This window comes from Serinus canaria, chromosome 18 (assembly GCF_022539315.1).
Source record: "Serinus canaria isolate serCan28SL12 chromosome 18, serCan2020, whole genome shotgun sequence".
NCBI classification, from domain to species: domain Eukaryota; kingdom Metazoa; phylum Chordata; class Aves; order Passeriformes; family Fringillidae; genus Serinus; species Serinus canaria.
The window spans coordinates 1,430,955-1,442,465 of NC_066331.1; the positions used below are offsets into that span (position 1 = coordinate 1,430,955).

The 11,511-nt window shown below is 55.3% G+C and overlaps 2 protein-coding genes across 2 annotated transcripts in view; one reads left to right on the forward strand and one right to left on the reverse strand.

The window, feature by feature from the left end:
* Positions 1-1,468: 1,468 nt before the first annotated feature.
* On the reverse strand, positions 1,469-6,360 carry SOX9 (SRY-box transcription factor 9). The gene is made up of 3 exons (XM_009094308.3): positions 5,551-6,360; positions 4,468-4,721; positions 1,469-4,092 (listed from the first exon to the last, which is right to left on the reverse strand). Exons 1-3 carry the CDS (start codon positions 5,979-5,981, stop codon positions 3,335-3,337), a joined length of 1,443 nt encoding a protein of 480 aa, XP_009092556.2. The 5' UTR covers positions 5,982-6,360; the 3' UTR covers positions 1,469-3,334.
* A 512-nt stretch (positions 6,361-6,872) lies between these two features.
* The window catches only part of LOC108962649 (uncharacterized), a 13,031-nt gene continuing 8,392 nt past the window's right edge, over positions 6,873-11,511 (forward strand). Inside the window, exons 1-2 of the mRNA XM_018918775.3 lie at positions 6,873-7,947; positions 8,584-8,860. Coding sequence (XP_018774320.2) covers positions 7,240-7,947; positions 8,584-8,860 — 985 coding nt within the window. The 5' untranslated portion in view covers positions 6,873-7,239. The remainder of the gene's footprint in view (positions 7,948-8,583; positions 8,861-11,511) is intronic.

Here is an 11,511-nt window from a genome sequence, read left to right on the forward strand (position 1 = left end):
GGGGACAGAATTGTCCCAGGAAAAGTCCCGGGAATCTCGGTGGGATCTGCCCCGCTGGCGATGGGGCGGGATGAGGAAGGTCCCTCCTGCTCCAGGCACTGCCTGTCCCAATCCCGGCCCCTTTCCCACCCCCGGGAGCATTTTCTGCTCGGTGGGATTGTCCGTGGCTCTCCCGGAGCTCCTTCCTCAGCCCAAACCCAGGAGCTGGCTCGGTTCTGTTGGCCCAAATCCGGGAGCGGGCAAAGCGAGCGGGGAGGGGAAGCGCTGAGGAGGAGAAATGTCTGGGATGGAGGAGTTCCCACAGGGCACAGCAGAGCGACACTGACCCCAATTAACGCTCAGCGTTAATGAATCCCGCCGGGAGCTCGGCTGCAGCGGGAATCGCTGGGCAGAGGTGGGGAGGGCGCAGCTCTGGGGCTTTTCCAGCCAGGAAAAGATTCCAGGGGGGATCAAATCTGCACCTGACTGCTGGGACTGAACGGGGCAGGTGGGAGCAGGGACAGGCGGATTTGGGGACAGCCAGATCTCAGGGTCCCCTTTGGGGTCACCCCCGGGCCTGGGTTTGCCCATCCCCAATCCCGTTTTTTGCCTGGCTCTGCTTTCCCTGGTGCCCCACAGCAGCTCCAGGAGGGATTTTGGGACAAGTTGGGACATCTGTCAGGAGTTTTCCCAGCTGGAATCTGAGGCCTTGCAGGGACCTGCTCAGATTTGTGTCCCCAGCCAGCTCGGAGGTGACAGCGGCAGGGGGGAGGTGACAAAGCCTGGCCTGAGCTGCTCCAGAGCCCAGCAGGGCAGGGACGGGCTTGGGATGGGTTTGGCTGGAAAATCCAAGCTGGGCTGAGCCAGGGGGGTGATTCCTTCCCAGGAGGGACAGGGGACATCGATCCCTGAGGGTGGCACATGTCCTGCGTGGCTGGTGGGACATTTGGGGTATTTTTGGGAGGATTGCAGCAGTTTTTTAAGGATGACCTGAAAGCCCAAACCCTTGGGGTCGCTCCTTCCTCCTCCCCTCGTGCTCAGCATCCCCAAAATCCAGCAGAGAGCCCAGGGGGAGCAGAGCCAGCAGGATTTGGGGACAGCCAGAGCTCAGGTGTCCCCTTTGGGGTCACAACCTGACCTGGCCAGCCTGGATTTGTCCATTTAATCCCATTTATTCCCTGGATGTGCTTGGGATAAAGAGGAGGGGACATCCCAACCCTCAGCCATGAACCCAAACCCATCCAGCATTCCGTGTCCCCTGGAGGCCGGGAAAAACCCTGATAAAAACCCCGATTAAAAACCCCGATTAAAAACCCCGATTAAAAACCCCGATTAAAAACCCCGATTAAAAACCCCGATTAAAAACCCCGATTAAAAACCCCGATTAAAAACCCCGATTAAAAACCCCACAACCGGGGCAGGTGCAATTTTTGATACAATGTATATTTATTGCAAACAATAATATACAATAAAAAAAAAACCAACAAAAAAAATAAACCAAACCAAACAAAAAAACAAAACAAAAAAAAATGGTAAGTTTCACAAAGAGAAGGATCTTGTAACCAAAACCAAACCGAACTTACCTAAAGACAAAATATGATTTAAAGGACAGGTCTTTTAAGTTACAGAAATACTTTAAAAAGATCTGCTTTTATACAGAAATAGAAAGATGCCATATTATAAGAGTGCTTTAAGATTTTTTTTTTCTCCTACTGAATCCCTAAAAAAAAAAAAAAAGTTAACAAATATATCATTATTTTTTTTTTTAAATAAAAAAAGTCTGCTGTCTTTTTTAAAAAGCAATCCTTAACTGTTCAGCCACAGCTTCACCAAGATCAGTGTCCCCCCCAGCTCTCCCAGGCAGTTTTTGGGGGGGTGAAGGCTAAAACGGTGCCACCCCTGCAGCAGGGCTGGGGTGTGGGGCTCGTCCTTGCACGAGCTGCTGTGTCCCAGAGAGCTGAGGCAGGAAACAAGGCAAATGATTCAGTGATCCGCTACATTTGCAATCTTTAGTTTGTACAAATCTCATTTTTCTCTTTTTTTTTCTTTTTCTTCTTCCAGTTTCTCCTCGAAGGCAAAAAAAAAAAAAACAAACCAAAACTCCAAACAAAACAAAAAAGGAAGAGCACAAAGTTTGTACAAACCCAGGACACAGATTCCAAAAAAAAAAAAAAGAATAATAATAATAATAATAATAACAACGACAAAAAAAAAAAGGAATTAAAGAGATAAATAAAGGACTGGTTACAGTTTCAGACCATAATTTAACAGGCACGGTCACCTTCCAAACAATGCTCCCAACTAACTTCTGAAAGGACTTCACAAAACCCAAGGAAAACGGTGATTAAAGGCTGCTCTTCTCCCCAAATAAATAATTTAAAGGGTCCGTGGGGGCTCCCAGGCAGAGAGGAGCCCCTGGCTGGGGTTGGCACCCCGGGCTGGGCAGGGGTGCCCGGAGGGGTCGGGCTCAGCCCCACCCGGGGCCGGTGATTATCAGGGGCTGCTTTAAGGCTTCCAGCAGCACTTTGGGGGCTGCTCCGTGGGTTTTTAATGTTTTTTTTTTTCTTTTCTCTCTTTTTGTTTTTCTTTTAAGGCTCAAGGTTATTAAAAAATAAAGTGAAGTTCTCCTCCTGGCTGGTTTTGTTACGAGTTAGAAAAATAAAGCCTCTCCCATGCTGGTCCCTGCCCCAGTGCTGGGTTCCCAGGGCAGAGCACGCTGGTTTAGTTTCATTTTTAGAGCAAAAAAAAGACACTTCTCTATACAAAAATACCTCTGCAAGAAAACCTAGGGCTGCTCCACTAAGTGTCATTTTTTGTTTTTTTTTGTTTTAGCTGTTGGAAAAATAAGAGCATTTCAAAAAAATCTCTAAAAAATAGGTATAAATCCCCTCACAATCGGTAACGAATCATACACAGTACATACTAAAAATATTTAAAATAGAGAATATTCCTCACAGAGGACTCTGAGTTCTCTCTTTTAACCCCCCCCTTTTTTTTTTTTTAATTTTTATTTTTTTAATCTGGCTTTTAATTACTGCTAAAAAAAAAAAAAAAAGAAAAAAAATCATTACAAAAGTCCAGAGAAGGAGCCAGCTGGGCGCGTTGGGTGGAAACCTCCTCTCCACGCTGGAAGAAGCAGAGCTCAAGTCCAGTCCTTGGCAAGCCTGTCCCAAATTTCGGGGCTGGGAGCGGGTCTTGGAGGATGCTGTAGTGCAGAAGGCTCGAGGCGCCAGCGTCTTTGCAATCATCGTTTCAACCTCACCCGCTCTGAGGCGACTCCTCGCCGCTTTCCCTCTTCGCTGACTTGATTTTCCGACGGTTTTTACGGATTTTTCCCGGCGCCTTCTCGGCTGGCTTAGGGCCGGGTGAGCTGCGTGTAGACGGGCTGCTCCCAGTGCTGCGGGCTGTGCGTCTGCGGGATGGAGGGCACGCCCGCCGTGTCGGCGATGGGGGTGTACATGGGGCGCTGCGCCGGGCTCATGTAGCTGAAGGTGGAGTAGAGCCCTGCGCCCTGCCCGGCGTGGCTGTAGTAGGAGCCCGAGGAGCCCTGGTGCTCGCCGTACTCGTACTGAGCGCGGCTGATGCTGGGGTAGGACGAGCTGTAGTGCTGCAGGTTGAAGGAGCTGTAGCTCAGCTGCTGCTGCTGCTGCTGCTGCTGCGGGGAGTGCTGCTGCTGCTCGCTGTAGTGGCTGGGGCTCAGCTGCTCCGTCTTGATGTGGGTCCTTTGCTGCTGCTGCTGCTGTTGCTGCTGGGGGCCCTGCTCGGCGCTCAGCGCCGGCAGCTGCGCCGCTGGCGGCTGCTGCTGCTGCTGCTGCTGCTGCTTGGACATCCAGACACCCGCGGCGCCGCTGATGCCGTAGGTGCCCGTGTAGGTGACCTGGCCGGGGTGCCCGTTGGGGGGCAGGTACTGGTCGAACTCGTTGACGTCGAAGGTCTCGATGTTGGAGATGACGTCGCTGCTGAGCTCGCCGATGTCCACGTCGCGGAAGTCGATGTGCGGCGGCTGCCGGCCGCCCTCGCCCAGCGAGCGGCCCTCGCGCTTCAGGTCCTGCTTGCCCGGCTGGGCGTCCGTCTTGGGGGTGGTGGGGGGCGTGGGGGGCCCCTGGGACTGGCCTGGGGGAGGAAGGACAGCGGTGAGGGTGGGGCGGGGGTGACAGCACCCTGAACAGTGATGGACACATGTCCGGAGTGAGGGACAAGGAGCGCAGCCCCAGGGGCTCTGCCCGCAGACACAAGCTGCGTTTTTGGGTTTTAAACAGCACGGGCTCGTGGTTCTCACGGGCAAACAGAGGGAAGTGGCCGCAGCGGGGTGACAATTTGTGTGCCCAGGCTCTGGGCACGGCTCGTGGGCAGTTCTCCCCGCTCTCACTCCGTTCCCGGCTCTTTCCTTTCCTTCCCCTCCCCTCACCCAGCCCCGACTTCAGCCCGGTCTGGGCTGCAGTTTCTGGCAGCCGTGCCGTGCCCCCCGCGGGCCCCGTGGGTACCTACCCGAGTGCTCCCCGGGCGAGTGCACCTCGCTGATGCTGGAGGAGGACTGGGGCGAGTCCGCCTGCAGCGCCTTGAAGATGGCGTTGGGGGAGATGTGGGTCTGCTCGGCGCCCTCCTCCTGCTCCGCCTGCCCGTTCTTCACCGACTTCCTCCGCCGGGGCTGGTACTTGTAGTCGGGGTGGTCCTTCTTGTGCTGCACCCGCAGCCGCTCGGCCTCCTCCACGAACGGGCGCTTCTCGCTCTCGTTCAGCAGCCTGGGGGGACACGGGGGGCGCGGGGTCACTGGCGGCTCGAGGGCGCCGAGCAGTGACACCAGTGCCGGTCCCTCCCTCGGACCCCCCCAAAGAGCGATGCAAAGCCCCCCACAATCCGAACCCCCTGCCCGGGACACTGGTTGGCTGTCACCCCCTTGTCCCCGGCGCTCTCTGGTTGTCACGCCCTTGTCCCCCAGATTGCTTCGGTGGCCAGACCAGAGCTGCAGGAGCGGCATCGGGGTCCAGCCCTCTCCCTCCCCACCCTGCGGGCACATCTCGCTGTCCCGGGGGACTTTGGGGACATCCCCGCCTGCCAGGGCCAGCTTTCCTGCCCCGTGTCACCGCTGCGGGATCCCCCCCGCCCCTCGCGCGGTCCCCGAGGACGCGGTGGCCCAGGTGACTCACTCGCCTCGTGTTTTCCTCCCCTCCCCGCCTTATTCTGGCACTCGGAGGCCACCCGGCCCTGCGCCACTCACCGCCGCCACCCACCCTCGCTCCCTCACTCCCTCCCTCCCCGCATCGCCCCGCGCTCCCTCCGGCCCGGCCCGAGCTGATGCAATCCCCAAATCCATCATTTCCTCCGCACCCGCAGCGCAAACAAACCGCGGCCGGGGCAGCCCGGGGGGCTCCGCACGGTCCCCCCGCCCCGGGAGCAGAAACCACTTCCACCAGCACGCAGCGAACGGACTTTCCCTCTTCTCCCCTCCTGTATCCCGGCTTCTCCTCCACCCAACAAGTTCTGCGCTCCGCACAAGTTTCCCAGCGCGTTCCCAACATCCTCGCGCTCCGCATCCCCCGCTCCCCGCGGGCATCCCGGCCCCGCGCTCACCTCCAGAGCTTGCCCAGGGTCTTGCTGAGCTCGGCGTTGTGCAGATGCGGGTACTGGTCCGCCAGCTTCCTGCGGGCCGCCTGCGCCCACACCATGAAGGCGTTCATGGGTCTCTTGACGTGCGGCTTGTTCTTGCTGGAGCCGTTCACCCGCACCGGCATCGGCACCAGGGTCCAGTCGTAGCCCTTCAACACCTGGCTCACCGCCTCCCGGATGCACACCGGGAACTTGTCCTCGTCGTTCTCCTTCTTCAGGTCCGGGTCGCCCTTGGGGAAGGTGTTCTCTTGGGGTCTGGTGTTCTCCGTGTCCGAGCCGGATCCAGAGGGGCAGGGGGACCCGGCGGAGTCATCCGACATGGTGGGGCTGGGGGCGTCGGAGATACATTTGTCCTGTTCTTCTGTCATTTTCATGAAAGGGTCGAGGAGATTCATGCGAGAAAGCGGCCGAGGGGGAACGAGGGGGCGAAAAAAAGGTTAACAATAAAAAAAAAGATTAAGAAGTTAGGCGCTAAGGGGCAGGGATGGGTTAAAAAAAGTAAAAACTCGGAGAAACAAAGTCTCCACCGGCTGCGGAGAGGAGGGGGAAGAACCGCGAGAAGTTCGCAAAAAAACTTTTTATTACTTCTCCTCAGCGCAAAAAACGCTAAAAAAAAAAAAAAATTACAAAAAGCAAGAAAACCAAAAAAAAATCCGAAACGAGGAAAGGGAAAAAGAACTTTGGCGAGGCCGGGAGCGGGACCAGGAGCAGGACAAGGAGCGGGGCGAGCGCCGGGGCAGTGTCGGGCGCGGCGGCCCCGCCGGTCTCCAGCGCGGCTCTGCGGCCGCCGCGCAACGCGCGCACAAATACCCAGCGCGGGGCCGCGCGCCCGCCCCGGCCCGGCCAATCACAGCGCGGCCCGCGGGGGCCGCTCCGCCCCCATTGGCTGAGCCGCGCGGGGGGGCGGGGCCGCGCGGCGCGGGGGGCACGGCCCGGCCGGGGCGGGACGGGACGGGCGGCGGCGACGGCGGCGGCGACAGCGGCGACAGCGCCCGCAGCGCCCCGCCCGTGCCCCGCGGTCCCCGCGGGTGGCTGATGGAGGCGCCGCCGATGGGCCCGGCGGGGCCGCTGCAGCCGCGCTGGCGGCGGGCGGGACGCGCGGAGCGGAGCGCGACGCGGCGGGGCCCGCGGGCGCTGCGCGGCTCCGTCCCGAGGGGGCGCCAGAGGCTCAGGAACTGCGCGCGGGGGGCGGGGGGGGCCGGGCCGGGCCGGGCGCGCCCCCCGAACTCCCCCCGGTACCGCGGGACGGAGCGGGGGCGGCCTCGGGGGGCTGCTGGTCACCGGCCCCAGGGAGCCCAAAAGCGCTGCTGCGCTTCGGCTTTTTCTCCTTTTTCAAACTTTTTTTCCTTTTTTTCTTTTTTTTTTCTTTTTCTTTTTGGAGGGGGTGTCCGGCGTGTCCCTCCGCCCACCCAGCGCTGCGACATCCGCGCGTTCCCCGGTTATTCCTCTTTCTGTCGTTGTTCCCCATCCCGGTGGCCCCGGCGCGGCCGTACCGGGCTGCGGGACCCCCATCCCGGTTTCCAATTCCGCTTCCTAATCCCGGTTCCCCATCCCGGTTCCTCATCCCGATCCCGCATCCCTGTTCCCCATCCCTGTTCCCCATCCCGGTTCCCCATCCCGGTTCCTTATCCTGGTTCCCCATTACGGTTCCTCATGCCGGTTCTCCATCCCGGTTCCCAAACCCAATCCCGGATCCCGGCTCCTCATCCCGGTTCCTTATCCTGGTTCCCCATTACGGTTCCTCATGCCGGTTCTCCATCCCGGTTCCCTATCCCAGTCCCGAATCCCGGTTCCCTATCCCGGTCCCGCATCCCGGCCTGGAGCCGTGCCCGGGGAAGGAGCGGCCTCTTCCCTCCCCCTCTGCACAGAAATAAAAGTTTTGCCGAGCGGATCAGGCCTGGCACGGCAGGGCCGGGGCTGCCCGGGGTTATCTGTGGTGACCGCGGGTATTTCCCGGGACACAAACCTTCCGGGGCTGCGGGAAGGGCCTGGCTGGAGCCGCCAGCCGCTCTCCCGTGCGGCTCCGCATCACCCCGGGGCTCTCCCTGCACCCCCGTCCAGGTGGGCAGGAAACACATCCCGGCTTTTCAGGAGAAGGATTTGGTGGGAGCTGCCCAAAAAGCTGCGCCCCTTCCCACCTCCCTCCTGCCCGCGCTCCTCGGCGCCTTTCTGGGGCAGAAACCTCCGAGCTCTGCTCCTTCCCCACAGCCGAGCCCAGAATTTTTCACCGCGACTCGAGCGTTAAAGTTTCCCTCGCTGTTTCATTCGCAGCCTTTGTGCGGCCGGACCATCCTGGGGCAGCGGCCGCCGCCGTGCCCTGTCGCGATTGTCGCCGTTACCCTGGCCAGGGGGGGCTTCAAGGTATTGCGAAGATAAAATAAAAAAAAAATTAAAAAATTAAAATTAAAAAAAACCCGACAAGGCAGCGGGGAAGGAGCTGGGAATAAACGCACTCAAAACCCTCTCCTTGGTTGGTTTTAGTTTTCCCTGAGGTTCTGGTGGTGATTTTGGGTTGGTTTTGGTTTTTTTTTTTAATTTTTTTTTTTTTTTTTTTTGCTTGCAAACTTATTAAACTTTTTTGGGAAGTAGTTTTGCTCTGGGGGAGTGTAAAGGCAAGTGGCCGTGCTGTGTCCCAGAGCTTTGTCTGCAGGAACACTGTGAGCAGAGCGGGGCTTTTCTGCTTCTCTCCAGTGGAATTTGGGGTTTTTAATTCCTGAAACACCAAGGACGCTTTTCCCAGAGTTGCATTTCTTCCCTTTGCTAAATATCCAATTTTTGAGGATGCTTTTCCCAGAGTTATATTTCTTTGCTAAATATCCAATTTACCAGGAGAGGGACGCTGAATTTTGCATTGTTCTTTGCGGTGATAAAGGTAAACTTCCAGCAAATATTGCAGGGGATAATTTGGGTTCTTTTCCCTGGGTAACCCCAGCTCTAGGGCGGTGCACGCTTCAGTTCAGCTCCCCAAATCTCATTTAATAAATTCATTTGTTGCAGGATATCCAAGCAAAATCGGGCAGGAGGTTGTTCCGATCTCAGCTGGAGCCAAAACCCGAACAAAATGTACCTGGAGAGGAGCAGAACCCGGTGACAGCAGATTGTCCCCCGGCCCTGCTGCTGCTGATTGGCAGCACGGGGACAATTGGGGAGGGTCAGGGATGGAACGGGAAGGGTCAGAATTGGGGCATTTTTCCCCCTGCAGATCCATCTGCTGGCAGGGGCTGTGCCTGCCCGGAGCTGCTGGGGGCTGGACGGGCTGGAACAATAAACAAGAGCGAGAGGGGAAGGAGCTCTGCCCTTCTTGTGTGTGATCCCACCGTTCCTGGCTTATTGTTTTTAATTATTGCTCGTGGACTATTTGGACAAGGTGGACAAGCTGATTAATCACAGCCTCTGCCTCTGAAGCTGCTGCTGCTGAAGTTTGCCTTCCCTTTTTCTGGAATTCACGTTGTTTTATCCAAAGTGGCCGGCTCAGGGAGCAGGGAAGGATTTTAGCCAGGATTGAAGCCCCTGCCTGGTGGGTTTTCCCTGCTCCCTGTGCTCAATCCAACCCCAGGATTTTAGGGAATAACTTTCCCAAGCGTTGCTGTGGGAGCGGAGGGGATGGGAATGTTGGGAGTTGGGGGTGGATCTGGGGAGGTTTTTCTGTCCAAATTGGAGATGTGGCCGTGCTTCAGCTGAGCTGGGCTTCAGGAGCTGCTCTGAGGGGTTTGGGGGAGCCCCATGGATGCTGGGGAGGTTCGGGCTCTGCTCGGGATTTGGGATTGGGGTTGGGAAGGTTCAGGCTCTGGTCCAATCTCTGGGATTTGGGATTGGTGTTGAGAGGGTTTGAGCTCTGCTCCGACCCCCTGGAATTTGGGATTGGTGTTGGGAAGATTCAGACTCTGCTAGGATTTGGGATTGGTGCTGGGAAGGTCTGAGCTCTGCTCTGACCCCAGGAATTTGGGATTGGTGTCGGGAAGGTTCAGGCTCTGCTCAGGATTTGGGATTGGGGTTGGGAAGGTTTGAGCTCTGCTCCAATCTCTGGAATTTGGGATTGGTGTTGGGAAGATTCAGGCTCTGCTCAGGATTTGGGATTGGGGTTGGGAAGGTTCAGACTCTGCTCAGGATTTGGGATTGGTGCTGGGAAGGTTTGAGCTCTGCTCTGACCCTGGGATTTGGGATTGGTGTTGGGAAGGTCTGAGCTCTGCTCTGATCCCAGGATTTGGGATTGGTGTTGGGAACGTTCAGGCTCAGGATTTGGGATTGGTGTTGGGAACGTTCAGGCTCAGGATTTGGGATTGGGGTTGGGAAGGTTTGAGCTGTGCTCTGACCCCTGGAATTTGGGATTGGTGCTGGGAAGGTTCCCCAGGGATGCTGGGATGTCACCACGTCCCCTCTGACCACCCCCCCCAGGCCAGAGGTGCCCCTGCCCTGCCACCTCCCCCCGGGGGGGGGCAGGAATCCAAGGAGAAGCTGCAGATCCCAGGAAATGTTCCCAGCTCCCGGTGCACGCCCTGAACTTCGGGCTGGGCAGGAATTCCCTAAAACCAGAGAGGTTCCTGCAGCAGGAGCTGAGTTTGGGGATAAAACTGGATCCACAAATGTGACATTCCAGCTGGGATTGTGGATTTATCCAGGAATGTTTGCTCTGGAGTTTTCAGAGGGAGGTTTTGGCAGGGCTGCTTAATTAATTAATTAATGAATCACAGCTTAATTAATGTAAAAATTAAAAACCCCCTTCCTCATCAGGGACATTTTATTAATTCCAAGAGCAGGGCTGCATCCCACAGAAATATTCCCACATTTTGGCTTTTCCCTCTCTCCTGGGGCAGGGAAGGCTCAGCCTGGCCTCGGTTTTCCCAGAAATTTCAGCTTTTCCCAGATTTTCCCTTTTCCCTTCCGGCTCTCCAGGATCCCACACTTGGCCACTCCAGGTGTAAAATGCCACAGATTTCCCTCCCATCCCAAATATTCCTGGTGGAATTTGTGCTCTGGGGTTGGTGTGGGGCTCCTTGATCCCAATTCCTGCTGATCCAGGGGATAAAACAGCAGGAGCTGAGGGGGGGGGACGGCCTTGGGGCCTTTAACTGGAAATTATTCCTTCAAGAATTGCCTGTAAATTTGTAATTTCAGCTCAGAATTCATTTGGTCAGGTTAATTTTGTAAATTCAGCTGAGAATTCTTTGGGATTTTATTCACCTTGTAAATTCAGCTCAGAATTCCTTGGGATTGGATTAATTTTGTAAATTAAACTGAGAATTCCTTAGGATTTTATTCATTTTGTAAATTCAGCTGAGAATTCCTTGGGATTTTATTCATTTTGTAAATTCAGCTCAGAATTCTTTGGGATTTTATTCACTTTGTAAATTCAGCTGAGAATTCCTTGAGATTTTATTCACTTTGTAATTTAAGTTGGGAATTCCTTGGGACTGGACTGATTTTTAAAATTCAGCTGGAAATTCCTTGGGATTGGATTCAGTTTGCAAATTCAGCTGAGAATTCCTTAGGATTTTATTCACTTTGTAAATTCAGCTGAGAATTCCTTGGGACTGGATTAATGTTTAAAATTCAGCCGAAAATTCATTTGGGGTTGGATTAATTTTGTAAATTCAGCACAGAATTCCTTGGGATTTTATTAATTCTGTGAATTCAGCTGAGAATTCTTTGGGATTTTATTAATTTTGTAAATTCAGCTGAAAATTCCTTTGGATTGGGTTAATTTTGTAAATTCAGCTGAGAATTCCTTGGGATTGAATTAATTTTGTAAATTCAGCTCGGAGTTCACTGAGATTTTATTCCCTTTGTAAACTCAGCTGAGAATTCCTTGGGCCTGGGTTAATTTTTAAAGCTGAGCTCAGAGTTCACTGAGATTTCCTTCAAGCTCAGCTCAGCAGGGTGAGATTTCCTGGGAATGCCTGAAAAAGCCAGCAGGGAACAGGAATT